The sequence below is a fragment of the Malaclemys terrapin genome, chromosome 13 (assembly GCF_027887155.1).
Source record: "Malaclemys terrapin pileata isolate rMalTer1 chromosome 13, rMalTer1.hap1, whole genome shotgun sequence".
NCBI lineage: Eukaryota > Metazoa > Chordata > Testudines > Emydidae > Malaclemys > Malaclemys terrapin.
Window position 1 is genome coordinate 39,675,971 of NC_071517.1, and position 23,859 is coordinate 39,699,829.

The window sequence follows — 23,859 nt, forward strand, 5'->3', positions numbered from 1 at the left end:
CATTGGGAGGCTCACCAAAGAACAGCTCATTGCCCAGCTGGAGGCAGAAGATCGCGCGAATGAACTGATCCCTGTGTCTCAGGGAAGCAGCCTGGCAAATGCAGCGCAGGCACCAGTGTCTGTCCCAGCTGGGAGTGGTCAGCCGGCTGCTGAGGGCGTCCCGAGACCCCTCCTTCCTATGCCTAGGGGAAGGGTGGGGAGGAGCCCAGCAAATACCGAAGGCACCGTGGCCCCCCCGGCCAGCAGAGGATCCTCCCGGCGACGTTCGGCATCCGGGGAGCGGAATTGGCTGGAATGGGAGAAAGAGCTAAAACTGAGAGAGCTGGAGGATCGTGAACAACAGAGACAGCATGAACGGGAGGAGAAAGAGAGACAGAGACAGCATGAACGGGAGGAGAAAGAGAGACAGCATCAGCGTGAACGGGAGGAGAAAGAGAGACAGCATCAGCGTGAACGGGAGGAGAAAGAGAGACAGCGTCAGCAGGAACGGGAGGAGAATGAGAGACAGAGACAGGAGAATGAGAGACAGCGTCAGCATGACCTGGAACTGGCGAGATTGAAGGGCAGCGAACCCCCGGCTGCGGTGAGTGAGGGGGGACCCAGGACTGCACGGAGCTTTGATAAGTGCATCATGGCCCCATACAAGGAGGGGGAGGACATGGATGACTTCCTGGAGGCCTTTGAGACAGCCTGCGAGCTGCACCGGGTGGATCCCGCGGACAGACTCCGGGTCCTTACCCCCTTACTGGACCCCAAATCCGTGGCATTGTACCGCCAACTGGGAGAGGCAGAGAAAGGGGACTACGAACTATTCAAAAAGGCCCTGCTACGAGAGTTTGGGCTGACTCCTGAGATGTACCGGGAAAGGTTCCGGAGTCAAGATAAAACCCCTGAGATCTCATATCTGCAACTAGCCGCCCGCATGGAGAGATACGCCAGCAAGTGGGCTGGTGGGGCCCAGACGAAGGAGGACCTAATTAAACTGCTGGTACTGGAGCAACTGTATGAGCGGTGCCCATCCGACCTGAGGCTGTGGTTGGTGGACAGAAAGCCAGAGAACCCGCGACACGCCGGGCAGCTGGCTGATGAGTTTGTAAAGAGCCGGTCAGGGGGTGGCAGGGAGGAGTCCCAAAGGAGCAATCCCACCACAACGCAGAGAGAGAGTCACCATGGGACCTCCCCGTGGGAAAATACAGAAAAACCCCATCAGAGGGGAACATCCGGCATCAGGACCATCCGACCCACTCAAGGGGACCCATGGGACATGGGCTGCTACCACTGTGGCCAAAAGGGCCACATACGGGCCCAGTGCCCCAGGCTCAGGGACAGACTGAGCAGGCCGAACCCACAGAGGGTTGACTGGGTAGAGACCCAGCCCGGCGAGAGGCAGCATTCCCAGGGAAGGGGGGCTGGCAGAGTACCACCTGCTAAGGAGGGAGGAGAGCCCCAGGCCAGCTTCTCTGGAGGGCCAGATGCTCCGGATTCAAAGTTCTCCGTTTACAGGGTTGGCGCGGGGCTGTCCCTGCGGAGCGAGTGCCTTGTTCCCCTGGAGGTGGATGGGAAGGAAGTTTATGGTTACTGGGACACGGGCGCAGAGGTGACACTGGCCCGGCCCGAGGTGGTGGCCCCAGATCGGGTGGTGCCCAACACCTTCCTGACCCTGACCGGGGTGGGCGGGACCCCATTCAAGGTTCCCGTAGCGAGGGTACACCTGAAATGGGGGGCCAAGGAGGGCCCCAAGGACGTGGGAGTGCACCACCATTTGCCCACTGAGGTGTTGATGGGGGGGGACCTAGAGGACTGGCCCAGCAGCCCCCAGACCGCCTTAGTTGTGACCCGCGGTCAGAGCCGGCGAGGGGCACTGCGCCCTGGCCTTGGGGGGGGTGCCTTGCCTGAGGCGCGGGACTCTAACCTGGTGGGGAGGGAACGCCCAGGGACGCGGCTCAGGGAGGCTGCAGCTTCGGACCCAGTGGGCGAGAAAGAGCAGGTGGCCATCCCCGTCCCAGCTGCTGAGTTCCAGGCCGAGTTGCAGAGAGATCCCTCCTTGCGGAAGATAAGGGACCTGGCCGACCTCAATGCGGTACAGACCATGGGACGAGGTGGCCGGAAAAGGTTCCTGTGGGAGAAGGGGTTCCTGTACCGAGAATGGGCTCCCCCAGGGAAAATGGAGTCAGGGGGGATCAGGAGGCAGCTGGTGGTACCCCAGAAGTATCGCCGCCAGCTGCTGTGCCGGGCCCATGACATTCCCCTCTCAGGGCACCAGGGAACCTGGCGTACCCAGCAGAGGCTGCTACGGAGCTTTTACTGGCCTGGGGTCTTTGTTACTGTCCGACAGTACTGCGGATCCTGTGACCCCTGTCAGAGGGGGAGGAAGGCCTGGGACAAGGGGAAAACAGCTTTAGGACCCTTGCCCAGCATAGAGGAGCCTTTTCGGAGGGTGGCCAAGGTAAAAAGGGCGGCTCTAAACCAAGAGAGCCCAAAGCACAGACCTCCAGACTGGAGCGCTGGGAGAAGACCACAGCCCAGTTGGAGCCCCAGAGGTATGGGGGTGGGAAAAGGGCGCAGGCCGCATAAACCTTCCCACATGCGAACTGCGAGTGCCATCAAGCAACCCCAACCTAAGGGGGAGCGTGAAACTGGAGGGGCCTGGTGTAATTCTCACCAAGGAATGGGAGGGATGCGGGGGCATCCATGGGAACGGGGGTAGGTTCGAACTTCCCCGGGTCACTGGCTAAAGTGACCCTGCTCAGTTCGGTCTCGAAGGGGGGAGAGATGTGACGAACTGGGCCTGTTCTCATGGTGGTCTGTGAATGCTGACAGGGGAGTGTGCTGGGATAGTCTGCATTGCAGGATGGGATTTGCCCGAGGGCGCCCGAGGGCGCATACCTGAGTGTGTAACATGAGAACCCAGGAAGGGGTTGAAGGTGAGGTGACTCCTTAGCCCGGGAAACTGAACAAAGGCTGGGGGAGGGGTCGCAAAAGGAGGGTGCTGGAAGCAGGCTAGAAGGAGGCTGGAGAGATGGCTGGGGGGCAGAGATGGCTCTGACCCCCCAAAGGGGGGTGGGCTGGCATGCCCTGGGACCCCAAGCTGGACCTAACTGAGGGGGGCCCTGTTGTCTGTGCCTGCAAGACCTGTCTTGGACTGTATTCCTGTCATCCAAATAAACCTTCTGCTTTACTGGCTGGCTGAGAGTCATGGTGAATCGCAGGAAGCCAGGGGTGCAGGGCCCTGAGTCCCCCAATACTCCGCAACAAGGTGTTAACCAGCTTAATCTTGGTTTTTCACTTTGAAATTCTTTTTTATTTACTTCCCTGCCCCGAGTCGCAGTTCCTGTCTCCTAATGTGCTCTGTGAACCATTCCATTTTTAACTTCATCTGATTTACCAATTCAGTGACAGTATTGTTTGCTACTTTACCCTCCTGTGCACTTACTTGTCCCTTTCTGGAAAGCACCAATCTAGGTTTAGGTTTTACCGGAACCTGGCTTTTATCATACAGTGGTGGTTGCAATGCAGTGGACACCATTTCATCTTTTAATTTTGCTAGGGCCACCTTTTTCCATTTTTCTCCCCATTCTTCAGGCACAGGGGAGCTACCTGAAGCCTGCTGTTGACCACAAATATTTATAACAGGGGACGGCACATCTCTTTTTTGTAGGTTTTTTACAGCTGTTTCCAATGTTTTATTTTGTTCCTGTGCTTGCTGTCTCTGGACTGCTTGCTGCCCTGCAAGGGGAGAGGGAGCATTCCAGGACTTTGTGGCTTCTCTTAACTCTTTCTTGGTTTCTGTTACTTGCCCCGCCAATTTTGTGGCGTGTTGTCTTAACCATTTAACAGCCATGGCTATAGTATGTAATATGTAATAGTCTACATTTCAGTCTCTGCCCTAGCTTACAAATTCCATTACATGTTTCTTACCCATTATATTTTTCAAATCCATATGGACCTGTTTTGCTAGCAGCCCAGTATGTCCATACCTTATTACACTCTGGGGATTTTTACGAAGGGGCTAAGGGGGTTCCCTAGCATGTAGTTTTCTGCCATGTTAGATCACAACTTCTACAAAGGACAGCTTGCGTACTTACCAGATTAGTGGTCGGAGTCACCAGTGTTGTGTTATCAGATGTTTGGCTGAGTGTGTATGTTCTGTTAGCGTGCCATCCCAGCTCTGCACAAGCAGCTGGCACAGCAGACCTCAAGCTAACTCCCTAATGACCACAAAATCCATTAAGGTACGAAGGCACCTAGCCTTATTATCGATGAAGCATGGTCCTAGTATCTCGCAGACTCTACCGGACCACTAATGCATGTATGCTCGTAACAACTGACCCAGCACAGTCAGTGGCGGGACTTTCCACTGCCCCTAGGCAGGACAAAGACACTTCCTCTGAGATACATTTTTATACACCAATACTAACAAGTTCCATATTGCTTCTGACGTTACCAGGGTGCCACCCTCTGACGTATGAGGGGCCTTGTACATGTTGGTTTCATCAAAACATCCCTATTCATTATGCTGTCATCCTGGCCTTATCTTTAGGATGGATCAGTGTGTTTCTCCTATCTTTGGGGAATGTGCTGGTATCGAGGTGTTCTGGTACCACCTTTCTAGAATGTGTTTGCATGCATGGTCGCTGCCTACTACTTCTTAGGTATGTGGGTTTCTGTAATATCAGCCCTGTTCTTGCCAGATTCTGTGAGCAGGGCCTGCCTCTTGCTCTCAATTTAACATTGCTTTATATCAGCCAAGTTCTGACTACTTTAGACCAAGCCTTATACCAGGCCTCTGATACATGGGCTTATGATTCAGGCCCTCTTCTTCCTACAACAGAGAGGGGGCACTGGGCCAAACCTGAGTGGGCAGAGCACCAGTTCCTGAACCAGACCAGCTGGAGCTTCGCTGCCCACATCCAGGTGCCCAACAGGGAGCTGCAGTCAGCGCCCACACAGGGGAACCAGCTGAGAGAGGGACAGGGATGATTCTGGGGGCGGAGGGGAGTCAGATATGAGGGGGTTTGCCTAGAGCCCAGGGTTAATTTGGACCTACAACTAAACAGAAAAACCCAGTGGCAAAGCTCTGACAGCTCCCATGATCTGAGTGAGGGGAGCAAAGCTGGTAGCTCCAACCCAGGGCTGGTAGCCCATCAGTTTGGTGTGGACACAAGAGACCAGCTCTGACGAACTACTCCCTGTGCCAGTCTGTTACCAGAGCGAATCACACACAGAATGTCCCCAGCTCCCCATCACCCCTGGAATCTCTGGAACAACCCGAGTCTCCCTAGAAACCCCCCTTCTCCCCTCTCCCCAGGATCTGCATGTCTCCTTTCTGTTCCCATTGATCCTCTGGCTTCTATGCAGGATGTCTACATAGGGCTGAGAGAAGCTGCCTGTGCCCAGTGGAGGTGGGAACCCAGGAGGAAGGGTCTGGGGCAGGGTGGCTGCAGCGTGATGGGTTTATCGCTAGGACCCAGGAGCTGAAGGACACTTTGGAGCTCACATATGCCATGAAGTTGCCTGACCCCATGACCCAGCAAATACTTTTCTGGTATAAAGGGTGGGAGTATAAAAAGGGGGGAAAAGGGCTCTGGCCACCTCCCCTCCCCCATCTCTACTCACAACAGCAAGATCTCTTGAAAGACAATAGGAGCATCATTGAGCAGGGGGGAGTGGTTCTATCTGGAAGGCTTTCCAGTGAGTATGGATTGCTGAAAGCTCTTAGGTGGGAGAAGTCCTTTTGCTTCTAAGGGGGCATCTACATGGCAAACCTAAGTCGACCTATATTAGGTTGACTTACAGCCACCTCAATAATTACTACAGTAGCCGATGTCCACACTACCCTCTTTGGGTCGCTGGGGCGTGTCCTGCCCAGGAGCGCTTCCATCGACTTAAGAGAGGCAGTGTGGGGAGCTGAAAGCCCAGTCTGTCATCTCCAGTGGCAGCTCCCTCCCAGGAGCCTGACTGCCCCACAAGTTCTGGGTGGATTACCCTCCCCACACTCCTTGTTCCCCCTAAAGAACAGGGGAAGCCACCTGGGGCTTCTCACCCCCACATTTCCTGCCGGGATTGGGGGAAAGCCACCTGGGGCTTCTCCCCCTTCCCCACACTGCTCCCCTCCCAGTTTGACACCAGACCATTGATAACTACTCAGAGTACGGTCTTTCAACCAGTTGTGCACCCACCTTATAGTAATTTCATCTAGATGAAGGAATTCCTCCCTGCTGGTCAGATCTTAGTCTAACCCAGCTGCCCCCTAGTTACTTCCCCCACAGTCGAAAAGCAGAAGTTGTCCCCGACATGTTCCCAGCACTTAGTGCACATTGGGTGCTACTCGGGTGGCCAGGTGCCCGGTTTTCGACCGGAAAGTCTAGTGAAAAAGGAGACCTGACAGTGTCTGCTCAGATCTACTGACTGGACACCCAAAGTTCAGTTACTGCAGGGGGAGAGCCAAAGAGGCACTGGGTCTTCACCCACACCAGCCCCTACTCAGTCGGGGCTGCCTTCTACCTGCATTGGGCAGCTGCAGCTCCTAATCCTGGCTCCACAGGCAAGTTACTCCTGACCCGGGAAGGAACAAGGGGGTGGGAGAGGGAAGAGGAGTGGATGGGGGTGGAACCTTCGGGGGAAGAGGTGGGGCAGGGGTGGGATCTCAGGGGAAAGAGATGGGGCAGGGGAGGTTCTGGCACTCCTGCTGGAGTGTCTGGTTTTTAAAAATTACCAAGTTGGGAACCCATGTAGCTAGCTGAGACTCTGTGAAAAATATGAACAAACATACAAATATCACTTTTCACAGTGGCAGAGTTACTAGCTAGCAATAAATATATTACAATGATTTTGATGTGTATCTGGGTAAGGGGACTGTTGGCCCCTTACTGAAACTTAGTGGAGTTTTTTGGTTGGCCCTCTCCCAGTACCAAAAGCCAGGGGAAGGGCCAATGAGAAACCAAGGCCCTGAGACTGACAGTCCCCAGGGCCAATGGGGAGAGGTTAACGCTCTAAGTCAGCCTCATAGACAGGACAGGCAGGCCAATGAGGGAGTCAGGAGCCCGTCCTCTGTGTGAGCTGGAGCTGCCTGCCAGAGAAGGGCAGAGCTAAGGGGAGAGCAGCAGCCTGAGCTGGGCTGGAGGCAGAGCAGCAGTAGCCAGAAGCAGAGAGGCGCAGCCCAGGGAGCTGGGCTGGAGGCAGAGCAGCAGTAGTGCTGAGGCAGAGGGGAGCTGGGGCTGGAGCAGTCCAGAGCCGGGAGCTGTGAGCAGCTGGGGAGAGCAAGGGGGACTCTGGGCAGAAGGCCCGGTGCAGGGAGACGCCCCCAGCCAAGGGTCCTGGCAGGCCAAACTTGGAGGGGGAGCATAACTCCGACAGGAGAGGACTCATGCTGGGAAGAAGGGTCCTGCCACCTAGAGCCTGAGGGCGTGTGGCCACCATCAGTGCACGTGTCTGACCTGCAGCATCCCTGCAGCACAGCCAGGGCCTGGGCAGGAGGCCTGGGACATGCTAGGAACAGACTGAACTGCTCTGGCTTTCCAGAGATGCTGTTTGTGGTTCATCCCACAGAGCGAGGTGACGTGTTTTCCTTTCACTGTTCCCATTTTTTCCTCTTTTTTTTTTTTAATCACTTGCTGTTTAACAAATTGTATTTGTTCTGAACTCTATGCAATGGTCAGAGAAAAGGTCAGGGAAGCATCCAGAGGGGAAAGAGCACCCCAGAATGGGCCCATCCTCACCCCTGTCCTGAGTGGTCACAACAAGATTGGGAGTCGAGCCCCTCAGGAATCCTGGGCGCAGCCTTGTCGGGTTACAAGGGTTCTGCCACACAGGAGAGTGGAAGGGGAGTCCTCAGGATGAGGCAGGATCTGGATGAAGGGAGTGGGAATAAGGACTCAGATCCTTCTGCTATTCAATTCCCCCTGGGGGGTGTATAAGCCAGGAAAATTCCTCACAATAGCGGGACTATTTCTCTGCTTACCTTAATTAAGTATTTTAGGAAAAAGTGTCTCAGCCGCCACCAGCAAGAGTTCCTGGCCGCATACTGAAGCCACCAAACATTTGGTTGTGAGAAGCCCTGGGCTAGATGATCGTGATGGTCCCTTCTGACCTTAAAGTCTATGAGTCTAACACAAGCCGGACACAGAGATGCTGCAGCGCGGTGGGTTGATCGCTAGGACCCAGGAGCAGCTGGGAGGCGGCTCTGGGGGGAGCGATCGCTGGGCTCAGGCCCGGCAGCAGGAAGTGACTCGCAGCCGCTGCGGTGACTCTGGCTCCAGGCTCCCGGCGAGATCCCCGAGCCCCGGCGGCTGGTGCTGGGAGCCCGGAGCCCGGGCTGCAGCCGGGAGAGGGGAATCTCCAGCAGGGCCCTTCCCGCTGCTCCCCAGGAGCCTCTCCCAGGGCAGAGCCCCCAGCCCGGCCAGGCCCCTTCCCGGCCCGGCCCCTGCCCCAGGGGGCCCCGCTCGGAGGGAAGGTAAGAGAGACCCGCCCCCCCCCCCGTCACCCCCGGGCTGCAGGGGGAGGTTTGGCCCCAGGCTGCTCCCAGCGGAGCTGGCTGCGATTCCCTGCCCGGGGCCCGGGAAAGCTGCCGCCAATTCCCGGTGTGTGCGGGGCGGGGGAGCCCGGCCGGGCCGTGCTGGGACTGGGACAGCCACACGTGGGGGGACTGAGGGGGGTGGGATCCGGAGTGCAGGGGGTAGAAGACCCCCAGATGGGGTGAGCCCGCTGCAGTGGTTGCAAAAATAAGGGGGGTGGGGCAGAGGGGCTTTTCTTCCCCTCTTTGGCCGGATTTCAGCTCCCATTTCCCAGGGCCGTGTCCTTAAAGGCCCAGTGCATCGCAGAGCCCGGACAGGGCCCCTCTCCTGTATAAGATGCTACTGAGCTGCTAAAAGAGACTCGATCCAGCGAAATATTTACAGACGCCCCCCCCCCCCCCCCAACCCAACAACTATCATTGTCACACTTACTTACTTTTAGTGTTTAAAAGAATCCAGTTCACAGTTTCTATGTCTGTGTAAAGCCGCCCAGCGCTTCATAAATGTGTCTTAGCCAGGGTGCCTGGTCCCCTGCGTTTGACTCCCCTGGGAATCCAGTCTGTGCAGTTTCACGCCTTTAAATTAGTTCCTTTTTAAAAATATTATTTATATTACTCTGAGCTCTTCATCCTAAACTTCATTAACATTGTGCAGAGGGACATCATTGTGCCATGGAAATCATATTCTTAGTAGCAAATAATCATGGGAAATATGAACAGTTGCTAGTAGCTTGGCAATCACATCTCAGGGTGACACTGTAACATTTCCTATTTCTATTGCACTATTGTAATTTGAGTTCAGTGCTGACTGATTTCATGGGCTGGTCTCAAAACTCCTTCAGTTTGCTTTGATGCACCAATGGGGCTTGCCTTAGCCAATTACTTTGTCTCTGTGTCCAGCACACTAGTGCTTTATCCCATGTCCCATTTGTGTGTAGAACTTGGTTCCCAAATACTCACTAACGGCCAGAAGTTTCAAGGTTGAAGGCACCTGGATAATTTGTAATATGCCACTAGTGGCCAAAATCCTTTTAAAAATCTGTCCCTAGGGGCCTTAGAGTGTCTCGTATAAAATGGTTATCAAAAGGAAATTTCTATGGTATTATTTACTAAGCACAGGTATACAACCCCAAGATCGATTGACAGCCCCAAGAATTCAAACCCCATGAGTTATGCACCCAAAAGTCTAGAATTTAAATACAGAAATCAAGAAATTTTGTTTTTCTTTTATTACCTTGTTGTGTCTGAGTCTTTGGGGCGTACTAACTTCATGCTTTTACAGCTACCCCTTCCAAAGGATCCATATATCTAGAATGGCTGTACAATCCTGTAACATTCGATGTCATTGTGCACTTCCGGGAACACGTGATATCCCCACCACCACTTGTAACTGAAAATTGATTTTAAAACCTTATTTGTGTGAGTAACCCCCCATCCTGCACACATAGAAGTGCACATCTTACTCTTCTGGGACTTCATTTATTGCATACATCAATGTTGATTTTTCTACTGCATTGGTTATACTTCTAATGGCCTATTTAAAGTTCACAGCCTTTTATGGGTGCTACGTTTTTTGTTCTGATACATTTCAGGGATGTTCTTCATTATGACAAATGTACTGATTTGTGCGGCCAAAGTCATTTTTTAAAATGAACTGTTCTGTTTCTCCTTTGCATTGGTCAGGCAGGAGGATGCAGTGCTGACCTCATCTAGTTTACCTTTTGATGAAACTAAAGTGCTTTGCCTTTTTTATGTTTTCACACTGGGATAGCTAATGCAGATTAGTTACCCCCTGGTATAAACACCCATTGTCTTATAAACACAGACTATACTGCTGACTTGGATGTTAAATGACCCATTATTGTTCATGGGCTGAAAACTCTGATACTGATTGTGTGCCTGTTACTGCTGCTCTTTTGCCAGGTGTTGCATTTGAATGTCTGCACCAATTTGTGGGGGCATCATGGAAAACCGGTTGAAGCATTTGAAACTAAAGGAACTAGCAGGGGATTCCACTTCCCCCCCTCCCCCACACAATTTCTCTTATTTCCGTCCCTTTACTCATTGAGGGCTTGTCTGTAGGGTCTGACACTAAAGGTGTGAAGTTAATGCACCTAAGAGCTGGTCTACACTACGGGGGGATCGATCTAAGTTACGCAACTTCAGTGACGTGAATAATGTAGCTGTAGTCGATGTACTTAAATCTACTTTCTGTGGTGTCTTCACTGTGGTGTGTTGACGGGAGACGCTCTGCCGTCGATTCCCCTTGCGCGTCTCGTTGAGGTGGAGTACCGGAGTCGATTTATCACGTCTACACTAGACACGATAAATCGATCCCCACTGGATCGATTGCTGGCTGTCGATCCGGCCAGTAGTGTAGACAAGCCCTTAGTTCAAGCGCTTTAAACCCCTGTCTGGACGCTCTCATTCAGAAGTCAGGTGGCCTTAATTTTGACAGTGGCAGTCAGGGCAACCACAGACAACTTCAGGAGACCTCCGCCCCAATACTATTAATTATCAGGCCTTTGATCTCTTCCTGAAAAATTTTAAAGTTTTGTATAGTCCAGGTGTAACCCACATTAGCTTTTTGAAGTCCAAAGAGAAGGATTGAAGTAGTGAGGCACTCATCTCCCCTTCCCTGAGTGTTGTCCTGGATAGAAACACCATTATGATTGTTCAAAGGTCTCAGTTTTGGCCTGACAAAATGTCAATAAATAGGTTAAGATTGAAATTTAAGGTGATCTCACTTGTTCTCTGTCTCCTGCACTAGTCAGGACATCATTGATGAGCAGCAGAATGAAGGCAAGATAGTTTCATGGTAAATCCTGCTGTATAGTGATTCCCTTTATAAGCAACATAGACAAAGTGGGAGCACTCTTGTCCCATGAGAATGAACTGATCTACATTTTTCATCCTTTAAACTGTAAAGACTCTTCTTTGAACTCAGGCTCTCCCTGCTCGCTAAATGTTAGCTAAACTTTATCTCTTACTAACTAGAACTGTCAGGAAAATGTAACTTGTCTGTTACCCCCGTCTTACATTTGGATGGTCATATCGGTGAGTCTCTGACTTTGATAGTCACAAAGGTGTGAGGACACACCCTGACAGGCATAGTAAAAGTATTTTCAGCTCACATAAAACATTGTGATGTTGTGTCTCAGCATATGTGCAAAATGCAAGGCTGATCTCCTGGCTCAAAAGCATCCAGGAATAGGGTGGGGCAGTTACTAGACATGCTCTGTATTTGTTACCAAAGCTGTATAGGATGGTTTCATTGGAGACAAGCCACCTGGCAGGTGGCTCCTTCTTTACTCACCTGATAGCTGAGGCAGTCAGAGCTTGGACGGGAGATCTGTGTTTGTCAGCCCGGTTTCACAGAGTCCCAGTCTTGGTGCTCTGGGACTGCTCTGAATGAAGCCAGGCCGGACTCTAGCGCAGTGCACCTCCCCTCGGGCACACTCTCAGCAGGGCAAGAAGCCTCCTCAGCTTCAGCACCTCCTGGGTCTGACATTCGAGCGTGCAGCACCCCTGTTCACACCGTGAGCTCCCCGCAGGGAGTCCATCTAACTGGAACACTTAGGGAAGCCTGACACCGTGCCCCTTAAAGGGCCATACACCCCAGCTCCACAGTCAGCAGTGACTCTCAGCCAGCTTGGAAAACAGACGGGTTTGTTAATCGTTGGGAACACAGCATAGAACAGAGCTTGTAGCACAGAAATCAGCAGCCTTCAGCAAAGTCTATCTTGGGGGAGATCCAGAGTCCGGAGCCCTGGGCTCTCCCCGCTGAGTCCCAAACCAGGAAACTGACCCGCTTCCAGCCACCCAGCCTCAATCACGCCCAGCTGCCCTACTCCGTGATTTGTCTCTTTCCTGGGCAAACAGGTCACCTGGCCTCCCCCTCTCTCTTTGTTCTACAACACCTTTGCCTGGCTCCTTGCCGAGGATGGACTCTGGCCATCACTTGCCAGGATACAGAGTGTTCAGCCATTTTCTGTGCCCAGGCATCCAGTCTGCAGTCACCCCTGCCCTCTAGGGGTCTTCACAATGATTACACACCCTTGCCCCACCACCTCAACACTTGAGTAACACATTGGGGAAACTGAGGCACACACAGTATTCCGAGAAAACATTAAGAAAATTCCCACTTTGTCACACCCTGGGATATCTGTGGGCTGCTCGGCACAAGAGCATGCTTCTGGCTGCTGTGTGGGAAAGGTTTGCTGACAACGCTGAGAACTGTTTTGAAAGGAAGGAGACCCTGACGTTCTTCACATCTGATGAACCCAGGTGCTTCTGCTACACATGGCCACATTACAGAGACAGGGCTAGATTCACAAAGGCACACAGGCATCCAAACCCCAGGCTAAACACATATATCTGGGATTTGGAGCCTAAATCCCAGTTTAGGCTCCACTGAGAGATACAAAACTCATGACGAAACCCCAGGTGCCAAAACTCAGCAGCAGCTATATTTTCAGAGTAAAAGTTCCCTGAGGGACATTAGTGTCTGCCTCTGAGTATGCGCCCTGCTGCCTTCTCCGGGGCATCTGGACCTAGATATCAGTAATAGCTACCACTAGGAAATTGTGCTGGCAGCTGTTTGTGCTGTAACGCCAGCAGGAAACCCCGAAGATGGGGCAGACATAAGAGGTTTTGCCTACAGCTCAGTGATATGTTAACAGGGTGTCAAGGCTGCATCCCCACTCTGAACTTTAGGGTACAAATGTGGGGGCCTGCATGAAAACTTCTAAGCTTAACTACCAGCTTAGATCTGGTCCGCTGCCACCACTCCCAAAGTGCTAATTCCCTTCCCTGGGTAGCCTTGAGAGACCCTTCACCAATTCCCTGGTGGATCAAGATCCAACCCCCTTGGATCTTAAAACAAGGAGAAATTAACCATCCTCCTCCTTTCTCCCACCAACTCCTGGTGGATCAAGATCCAACCCCCTTGGATCTAAAAACAAGGAGAAATTAACCATCCCCCTCCCTTCTCCCACCAACTCCAAGGAAAATCAATCAGGTTCTTAAAAAGAAGGCTTTTAATTAAAGAAAAAGGTAAAAATCATCTCTGTAAAATCAGGATGGAAATAACTTTACAGGGTAATCAAACTTAAAGAGCCCAGAGGACCTCTAGCCTTAGGTTCAAAGTTACAGCAAACAGAGATAAACACTCTAGCAAAAAGGTACATTTACAAGTTGAGAAAACAGATAAAAACTAACACGCCTTGCCTGGCTGTTTACTTACAAGTTTGAAATATGAGAGACTTGTTCAGAAAGATTTGGAGAGCCTGGATTGATGTCTGGTCCCTCTTAGTCCCAAGAGCGAACAACCACCAAAACAAAGAGCACAAACAAAAGCCTTCCCCCCACCAAGATTTGAAAGTATCTTGTCCCCTTATTGGTCCTTTGGGTCAGTTGTCAGCCAGGTTACCTGAGCTTCTTAACCCTTTACAGGTAAAAGGATTTAGGAGTCTCTGGCCAGGAGGGATTTTATAGTATTGTACACAGGAGGGCTGTTACCCTTCCCTCTATAGTTATGACACAGGGCCTGACAAATAACCTCAGTGGCCTAGCAGGGACAACTCCATGAGCAGAACCCTGTCTGGGGCAGACATAAAGGGGTTTTGTCTAGAGCCCAGTGACAGGCTAATCTGGCCCTGTGAATCACCATAGGAGACTTGGTGGCAAAGCACTGGCAAGTGACACCTCCATGATCCGAGTTAAGGGAGCAGATCTTGTAGACCAGGCCCAAGGCTGGTAGCCAGCGAGCAATAGCCAAACTGCTGGTTGATCCAATCTCTTACCAGAGCAAATCACACACAGCATCACTGTCGCCGTGAAATGTGTCTCCTGATGTTCTGGGCAGCCTCTCTAGGACCAGGACTCCCTCACCCTAGAATCCCTGTTGATACTGGGGACTCTGAACAATCGTGGGTCTCCATAGAAATGCCCCTTCTCCCCACTCCCTGGGATCAGGATGTCTCCTTTCATTGTCCCATTGACTCAGTGACATTTATGGATGATGCCCCCGTAGTGCCGTGGCCAGGGGATGTGGAGGCTCTGAGGGGCAGGGAGATTTCAGTGGGATGGGTTTATTGGTAGGGCCCAGAAGGATCTGGAGTGGTGTGTCATAGAGGTGAGTTCTTCTTCCAGGTCTTTTCTTCTTCTTCTTTTGTTCTTTCTGCTGGTCTCCTTCTTGGACCACAGTTTGTATAGTGAAACTTGAGTCCTGCTTAACTATACCTTAACCAATCATTTTACTAAAATTTTACTAGCCAATCCTAACATGTTGTACCAAAATTCTCTAACCAATCATACCCCACCCCCTTAATTAATTTACACCTACCAAAATCAATTATGTAACAAACAGAAACAATCAAAGAATCAGACAGAGGTCATCCACCCAAATAGTAGAGAAGTTGGGACCATAAAGACAAAACAATAAAGAAATGAGGATTTCACAACCACAACTATTGGTAAGTGGTTTCTTGACGGACAGAATGCTGTCCAACTAAGTTTTCTTTCACCATCTTAAGATCTGTTTCTTTATCTGGTGATAGTGGGTGCTATTGGGACAGGGTCTCCTTTTTAACAGCCTGATGTTACATTGGTTTAATGTAATTTAGATGGAATGTGAGGATGTGACTTATTATTTGATTTAAACATTAAAAAAGACACACTCATGATTTTGGGGTCAGTCTCCTGAGTGTTTTGGGCTGCCCAGGGCCCTGGTCTGATATATGTGCAGGATTCAGATCTCAGCCACACTGGTGACAGACCAGAGTTACTGCTGGGTATGGCAGGGGGTGAGTGTGGATGGGCCAATGAGATCAGCCTCTGCCTGCGGTTACCAGCTCTGCCTGTTACTTTGGGGTACACTCATTTATTAGGGTTACTCTTCTGGGGCGGGGAGGTTTCTCTACTTCTATCAATGTACTGCTTGTGTCACTTGTGTTCTCATACAGTGCTCTACTGTATGGAGCTATCCTGCAGGACCTAGGTTCCCCAGGGCTGGGTTCCTCCAGCCCCAGAATCAGATGAGCGCACACACACACACACACACACACACACACATACATATTAACAGAGCACGTCTGACAGGACCTGGTTAATCAGCACTCCCAAGCTGACCCCTTATGTGTCCCTGGAATCAGCAGGCTGGGTTGAGCAGCACCTCCAATCTCCCACCCTCATATGCCCCAGGTTCAGCACGTCCCTGTCTCCAGTTTCACGTTACAGTCGTTTTGGTAGTAACCCACTTGATGAGCAAACCCCACAGGATTTTTGGGTGCTGCAGGGATCTTTAGTTTAGGTACGAGGAGGAGCGTTGTTGCAGAGCAAATGGGGTAGCCAAAAACACCCACGGGAAGTCGGGGGGGGAGGGGAGAGGGAAGCAACCAGCTTAACCATGAAAGTTATTTATTTCCAGGTAATAACCATAGGGGAGCCAAACAAAACAGTTATAATATTAAATCTAACTTAAATTTGATTATAAAAGTCAGGTTGAGAAAACTATAACTGATCACACAAGTCATGGTAAGAAGGCTATACCGAGAGAGAGAGAGATGGGTTCTCACCACTCCATGATGCTTGCATCGATCGGGGATCCCAGGTGATGGTGTTAGCTGAGGGTCTGGAGTCCTGGAGACAGGCAGAGCCCCCAGCACGATCAGTCAGGAGAAGATGAAGTCCCAATGGAACTGATGCAAATTTTGGATCCAGGCATCAGAGCACTTACTTGAGCGTGGGTAGGGGGTTTTGTAGGGAAACAACAATGGTTCAAGGGAGATCATTAGATTTGTTTATGTGTAAACTGATGGCTCAAGGGCGTATACCAAAGTTGTTTTGTTCAAGCTAGACAATAGGAACTGACCATTCCTGGTTATGGGTGGTGTTCCTTCCAGGGAGCTCACAATGCAATTAGGCAGCGTCAGTATTTTGGATACCAATAAAGGATTTATTAAAGCTAATGTTAAAAAAAATTACATAACACACAGGTTAAGAATAGAGTGTGTGTACATCTGGGTATAGTGCTTAGATTATCCACACATACAAAGTTCATTTTAAAAGTCAAAGATACATGAAGTACATAATTGGCAATAACTAAAATTTAGGGGAATAAATTTAACCAAACTGTTTAAATATTAGAATCCAAACACTGGTTACATCACTCATGAAAAGTTATACAGAGAGTTGTTTGTCGAAAGCAAATATATCAATGTGTGTAAATTGTCTCTCAGTAATTGAGAATTTGCAGGCTTGGATTCATTAACAACTGGAGCAGAGATTCCCCCATGCTGCATTGCTTCCCTGTTTTTCTGGTCCCAGAGTTCAGTGCAGTTCTTGCCTTGGAATCTCTGGTCTCCAGTCTGTATGCTAGTGGAGGTGCCGCCCTGTCCCATCTTCTATGCAAATGAGGCTAGGGGAGTTGCCTTAATCCTGTCACCCTTGTCTGGATGGGTTTAGGTTCGTCTCCCATGTCCTTTTCATTGCTTTCTTATCTGTCTTTCTTCTGACTTGGTTCAAGCAGAGGCTGGGGGGGGGTCCTTGATTAGTCAGACAGGATGGATACTGTGCCCTGGTTAGGTAACACTGCCAGTCCCTGGGGGCTAGGGGCAGAGTCCAGGGCAACTCGTTAATCGGGTGTTGCCACCAGAGGGCTCTGGTTATTGCTAAGGGAGAGGAGGCGGTAGGTGTGTGTCTCTCTCTGCTCAGGATATTAGAGTTCTGGAGTTGAGCTCCCTGGGTCCGAAGCTGCTGCCTCCTGTATTTTGACTTGGGAGCCCAAACCTAGAAGCAGAGGAGAGACCTTTGTTAAATCCCCTCTGTGCCCAGCCCAGGTGGGGATTTGCTGCGGTGGCTGGAACCAGCCCCTGGGGCAGCCCCGGGTTCTGCTCACAGCATCCCCTGAGCCGCAGCCTGCAGGTGATGGAGAGACCTGGGGGTAAAGGGCTGGGACTGGGCAGGAAAGTGACTGCACAAAGGGCCCATTTCAGGGACTGGCTGGTGAGTTTGGCCTACATGGGGAGGGGTTTCCCTGTGTGTCTGCGAGTCCCAGAGCTCCTGCCCCCATGGACACAGCCAGGTTCAAACCCCTGTTAGCAGTGGCAGTGACTGAGCTGCCTAATGAGAGCAAAGGCCCAGGACAATGGTGCAGTCGCCGGTTCTCCTAAGGGAAAAAGATAAAAAGGGAGAGAGGAGAGACTGGAAGGGGAAACCAGGAACAACAAAGGGGAGGGAGGCTCCCAGATCCCAGACCTGCCCGGATCCATTCCCTGCATCCCCCTGGGAACAAGGGGAGGAGCTGAGAGAGGAAAAGCCAGTTCCTGACTCGGCTGAACACTGCACTACTTGGGGGGAAGGGGAGAGTTAGAGGGGTGACACGACAATGTCAGGGGCAATCCCCCAAGGTGGCTCCTTTGGTTCTGCTCTTTTTCCAGCATTGGGCTCAGAGACCCTCTTATGGGGAGTGTTTAAAAGTGCCCCGTGGGGTTTAGTTACGCTGGGAGGGCCCTGGCCTGGGTGTTAATGAACTAACTGGGTTTCTTTCCAGTGTGGCAGAGTCCACAGCGTCTGTCTGCAGGGAGAGAGCCTGGGGGGAATCGGGCTGTGACATGCACTCAAGCTCCTTCTGAAACCTTCCCAATCACCCTGACAGGCTGAGGAATCACATCCAGATTTCACTCAAGATCGTCCCGTCTTCCAGGAGACAGGGAAGGGAAATGGCTGTGATGGAGTCAGCTCAGGTAGGGGATTTTCAGGGAGCTGTTGGACAGGGGGAGGGAGAGGCAGGGAGGAGACAGGGTGTGATAAACCTGCTGATTTTCTGAGTAGGAGGGGGCATACCACCATTTGTCAAAGAGGTCATAACCCTCCTGGGCAGTGCTGGGAACATTTTCCAGACTCCCAGTGCTGGAGCCTGAACCCAGTGGCCAGAGGCTGCTGTGAAATACGAAGGAAAGCTTTTGGGATTCCTGTCCCTTCCCTGGCTCAGTGCTCTGCTCTCTGTATCCGCCTGTGGCTGGCAAGTGTGCGGTAATTGGTAAATGAGAGGACCCTGCCCTGCTCCATCTGCTTTTGGGGGGACAAGGAAGTCTCACCTTCTCCCCGCCTCATGAAGACTCCTGGTGCTCTGAGCAGGGTGGGGGTGGGATTCTGTTACTAGGGTCCTCCCAGAGCTTCTAAGAAGTTTTTTTCTTTCTTCCTCTCCTGTGACTAGTGGGTTTGTGGCTGTGGCAGCAGGGGCTGAGTGGGGGTCTCTTGTTGTTTCAGTTGCCGGTGACCTTCGAGGAGGTGGCTGTGTATTTCACCCAGGGGCAGGGAGCTCTGCTGGACCCCAGTCAGAGAGCCCTCTACAGGGACGTCATGCAGGAGAACTATGAGATGGTGACCTCGCTGGGTAAGGGATTCCTGTCCCCTCTGTTATTAGAAGCCATGAGGTCTTCATTTCTGACTCTGGTCAGGTTCTCCCCTGGTCAGTTAGATTGGAGGGGAATGGGTTCCATAATGTGCAGCTGCCACATGAGAGAGACTTTCATTGGGACACAGGTGTCAAAACCTAATGGACATGCGAAACCATGCCCACCCCTCCAGCATTTTGGGGGGGGCAGAAGTCATTCATTGTCCTGTCTGTATTGTTTCTTACTGACGCCCAAAATCCCTCTTCATTTCCCTTCTTGGGAATAGCTCCAGCCGTGGGGAAGACTCTGGACTCTGCAGATTTAGAAATAGGAAATGGTCTAACTCCAGAGCTGTGTGCGCATCAGCAAGGCCCAACAGCACATAGATCCTGGGAATTCCTTGTGAGGGCATAGCAATTCCCCCCACCTCCCCAGACGTCTGCTTCTCCCAAGAGGGCTCAGTGATCATGTTCCCATCCTGTTGGATTCCATGTTCCCCCAGCAGGTCATGGGGAGAGGTACCACTCACAGAATGCCCTTTGTGACAGACACTCTTCCAATCCTCCATGCGCCCTGACCTTGTCTCTTTTCACTCCCTGTGCAGGATTTCCCATTCCCAAACCTGAACTGATCTCCCACCTGGAACGAGGGGAAGAACTGTGGGTCCCAGATCTCCAGGTCTGTGAGGAAAGAGAGATCCTGAGAGGCAGTCGCACAGGTGAGGACTGAAACAGAAACCATCTGGTGAATGAAGGAAAAAGTTGAGAATTCCAAAAATATGCTGTGAGTAAGAGCCCTTAGTTCTTCCTCACCTCAGCCAGGGCTGTAGTCAACAGATACCATTCACGGCTTTCCACCTGTCCTGTTAGCTGCAGGAGTTTCCTTCCCAACTTTCCATCCCTGGGAGTGTTTGGGTGGGATCTGGAGGCAAAATCCAGTTGCTCAGTCTTCACAATGTTAGCGTGTTGGGTTTTCCCTTGGTGCTATTCCTCTTTCTCCCCAGCACAGTGACTCCTCTGTTGTCCCACAAACTTATACAGGATCGTTTTAGGGGTTAAGACAAAGATGCCACATTTATTATGATAACAATTTGATTTATGACCGATAACTAATATTTTAATTCTTATACACACACATTATACCTAATACCTATACACACACACACATACACACACACATTTACACACACACATTTATCAGATGTTCTGCAGCTGCTGCATAGTTACCAGTCCTGCTTGAGTCTGTGGCTTGAGTTTGCAGCTTGGGTTCGTAGCTTGTGGCGGCTAACTGGCCAGGAAAGCCGGGCACAAGGACGAGCTGGGTCTCTGTTGGGCATGCACCGATACCCTTCCATGTTGGCAGCAGAATGTTACCCTCCTTCAAAGTTTTCCATCTCACCCATCCTTTTTGTAGGCTTTAGTTTGAATCCAGAGTCTATAGGTCTTGTTGAGTCACGCTGCCTCTGGGTTTGGTGATTGATCACCCGTCAATTGCAGACATGACTTTCAGCCTGGGACCTGGCTTTGATCTTCCTTCTATTGTACCTTTTCTTTTTAGGGTGGATTTTTCTTACTTTGTTAGGGCTCTTATCTGCATCTTCAGCCATTGGTGTTTGAACTCTATTTAATCAGGACAGGCTGGGGCTGGAGGTTGATTCCATCATCCATACATACCTCATTCACACATCTAAACTAAACTAATAAGATTACAGCAGGGTTTGCAAAAATGAAGGTGCAGCAAGCCCTTACGAAATGAAGTAAGCTTTTTAAAATGGGGTTTGAATTACAATATGGCAAACAGTGAACAGAAGTTACAATATAGACAAGTATAACAAATGGTGAACAGAAGTTACAATACTGAAACAGTGCAAGTCTCAGTGATTTAAGCAGGAATTGGATTAATAGTAAAATTTACAAAGGCAGCTGACTGAACTGCTATGGCTCTTAACAAGTATCTGAACTGTTAATTAGCCAGTTATTGGGGTAACCAGTTTTATGAATGAAAATTGTTTCACTCATAAAACTTTATTTATAAAGTTACATTAATAAAGTGAACAATTAAAAACAATTTCATTTATCAGTCCTACACCTGTCTGGATTGTCTCTATCTCCCAGCAGGTGATGAGACAGTGGATGAGAAGAAGGATGGGAATCATCATGAGGAAGTTCCTGGGCAAATGGAACCACAGGGGACCTTTGTGGGAAGAGCTGATGGGAGTTTATCCCAATGCTTGGAAGAGGGAGAAGCCTGGGGAAATTGGCACAAGTCAGAGAGGCGACTGAAAAACCACTCAAGGAAGAAAGTGGATGAATCTATTATATGTGGGGGAGGAGACAAGGATCCCACAGCCCAGCAGACCAATCCTAAGGAAGAGAAACCCTATCAGTGCCTCGAATGTGGAAAAGGGTACATTTTCAGATCGCCGCTTGTGACACATCAGACAATCCATACTGGAGGGAAACCCCTTCAATGCTTGGCCCATGGGGAAAGCTTCAATAACTGCTCAGATCTTAATAACCATGGGAAAAGCCACATGGGAGAGAAAACCTATCAATGCCTCGAGTGTGGAAACTGTTTGAATTGGAAGTCAGCATTAATTACACATCAGAGAATCCAGACAGGAGAGAGACCCCATAAGTGCTTAGACTGTGGAAAAAGTTTCATACGGAGGTCACACCTTGTTAAACATCAGGCATTCCATAAAGGAGAGAGACCCCACAAGTGCTTGGACTGTGGGAAAAGTTTCATACAGAGGTCAGACCTTACTAAACATCAGGCTATCCACACAGGAGAGAGACCACATAAGTGCTTGGACTGTGGGAAAAGTTTCATACAGAGGTCAAACCTTATTAAACATAAAGCAATCCACACAGGAGAGAGACCCCACAAGTGCTTGGACTGTGGGAAGAGTTTCATACAGAGGTCATACCTTGTTAAACATCAAGCAATCCACACAGGAGAGAGACCACATAAGTGTTTGAACTGTGGAAAAAATTTCATACGGAGGTCACACCTTGTTAAACATCAGGCAATCCACACAGGAGAGAGACCCCACAAGTGCTTGGAATGTGGGAAAAGTTTCAAACAGAGGTCACACCTTATTAAACATCAGGCAATCCACACAGGAGAGAGACCACATAAGTGCTTAGACTGTGGGAAAAGTTTCAGGAACAGATCAGCCCTTTCTAAACATCAGGCAATCCACACAGGAGAGAGACCCCACAAGTGCTTGGATTGTGGGAAAAGTTTCATACAGAGGTCAGACCTTATTAGACATCAGGCAATCCACACAGGAGAGAGACCCCATAAGTGCATGGACTGTGGGAAAAGTTTCATACAGAGGTCAAACCTTATTAAACATAAAGCAATCCACACAGGAGAAAGACCCCACAAGTGCTTGGACTGTGGGAAAAGTTTCATACAGAGGTCAAATCTTGTTAAACATCAAGCAATCCACACAGGAGAGAGACCACATAAGTGTTTGAACTATGGGAAAACTTTCAGAACCAGTTCAGCCCGTATTAAACATCAGGCAATCCACACAGGAGAGAGACCCCACAAGTGCTTAGTGTGTGGAAAAAATTTCATGCGGCGGTCACACCTTGTCAAACATCAGGCAATCCACACAGGAGAGAGATCCCACAAGTGCTTGGACTGTGGGAAAAGTTTCATACAGAGGTCAAACCTTGTTAAACATCAAGCAATCCACACAGGAGAGAGACCACATAATTGTTTGAACTGTGGAAAAAATTTCATATGGAGGTCAGACCTTGTTAAACATCAGGCAATCCACACAGGAGAGAGACCCCACAAGTGCTTAGACTGTGGAAAAAATTTCATACGGAGGTCACACCTTGTTAAACATCAGGCAATCCACACAGGAGAAAGACCACATAAGTGTTTGAACTGTGGAAAAAATTTCATACGGAGGTCAGACCTTGTTAAACATCAGGCAATCCACACAGGAGAGAGACCCCACAAGTGCTTGGACTGTGGGAAAAGTTTCATACAGAGGTCACACCTTATTAAACATCAAGCAATCCACACAGGAGCTAAACTTCTGTGACACTGGGAGAGAAAGGGTTAAGCAACTTGCATGTAATAGACCCAGTTCAACATTCAGAGATATGTTAAAAAGTGTGTCCATGTTATATAAGCTTGAGCTTTGAAATGTAAACTTATGTTAAAGACCTGGAAGAAGATGGTAACTGTAGTAGTCTATAAAAAGCAACGAAGAATCTGTGGCAACTTATAGACTAACAGAAGTATTGGAGCATAAGCTTTTGTGGGTGAATACCCACTTTGTCAGATGCATGTGGTGGAAATTTCCAGAGGCAGGTAGAAATATGCAGGCAAGAATCAGTCTAGAGATAACGAGGTTAGTTCAATCAGGGAGGATGAGGCCATCTTCTAGCAGTTGAGGTGTGAACACCAAGGGAGGAGAAACTGCTTTTGTAGTTGCCTAGCCATTCACAGTCTTTGTTTAATCCTGAACTCATTAATGTCATTTGCAAATTAACTGAAGTTCAGCAGTTTCTCTTTGGAGTCTGGTCCTGAAGTTTTTTTGCTGCAGGATCCCCTTTAAATTTGCCAAAAAAAGAAGAACAGGAGTACTTGTGGCACCTTAGAGACTAACAAATTTATTAGAGCATAAGCTTTCGTGGACTACAGCCCACTTCTTCGGATGCAGTGGGCTGTAGTCCACGAAAGCTTATGCTCTAATAAATTTGTTAGTCTCTAAGGTGCCACAAGTACTCCTGTTCTTCTTTTTGCAGATACAGACTAACACGGCTGTTACTCTGAAACCTGTCTTTAAATTTGCTATTGTGGGTCCAGGGAGGTTGATGTGTTCTCCTACAGGTTTTTGTATATTGCCATTCCTAATATCTGACTTGTGTCCATTTATTCTTTTATGTAGGGATTATCCAGTTTGGCCGATGTACATAG

General features: G+C 50.0%; 1 protein-coding gene across 1 annotated transcript in view; it reads left to right on the forward strand.

The window, feature by feature from the left end:
- The window catches only part of LOC128847479 (zinc finger protein 850-like), a 36,584-nt gene extending 13,042 nt beyond the window's left edge, over positions 1-23,542 (forward strand). Inside the window, exon 4 of the mRNA XM_054046930.1 lies at positions 21,530-23,542. Within this exon, the coding sequence (XP_053902905.1) occupies positions 21,530-22,978 (1,449 nt within the window). The 3' untranslated portion in view covers positions 22,979-23,542. The remainder of the gene's footprint in view (positions 1-21,529) is intronic.
- Positions 23,543-23,859: the final 317 nt, after the last annotated feature.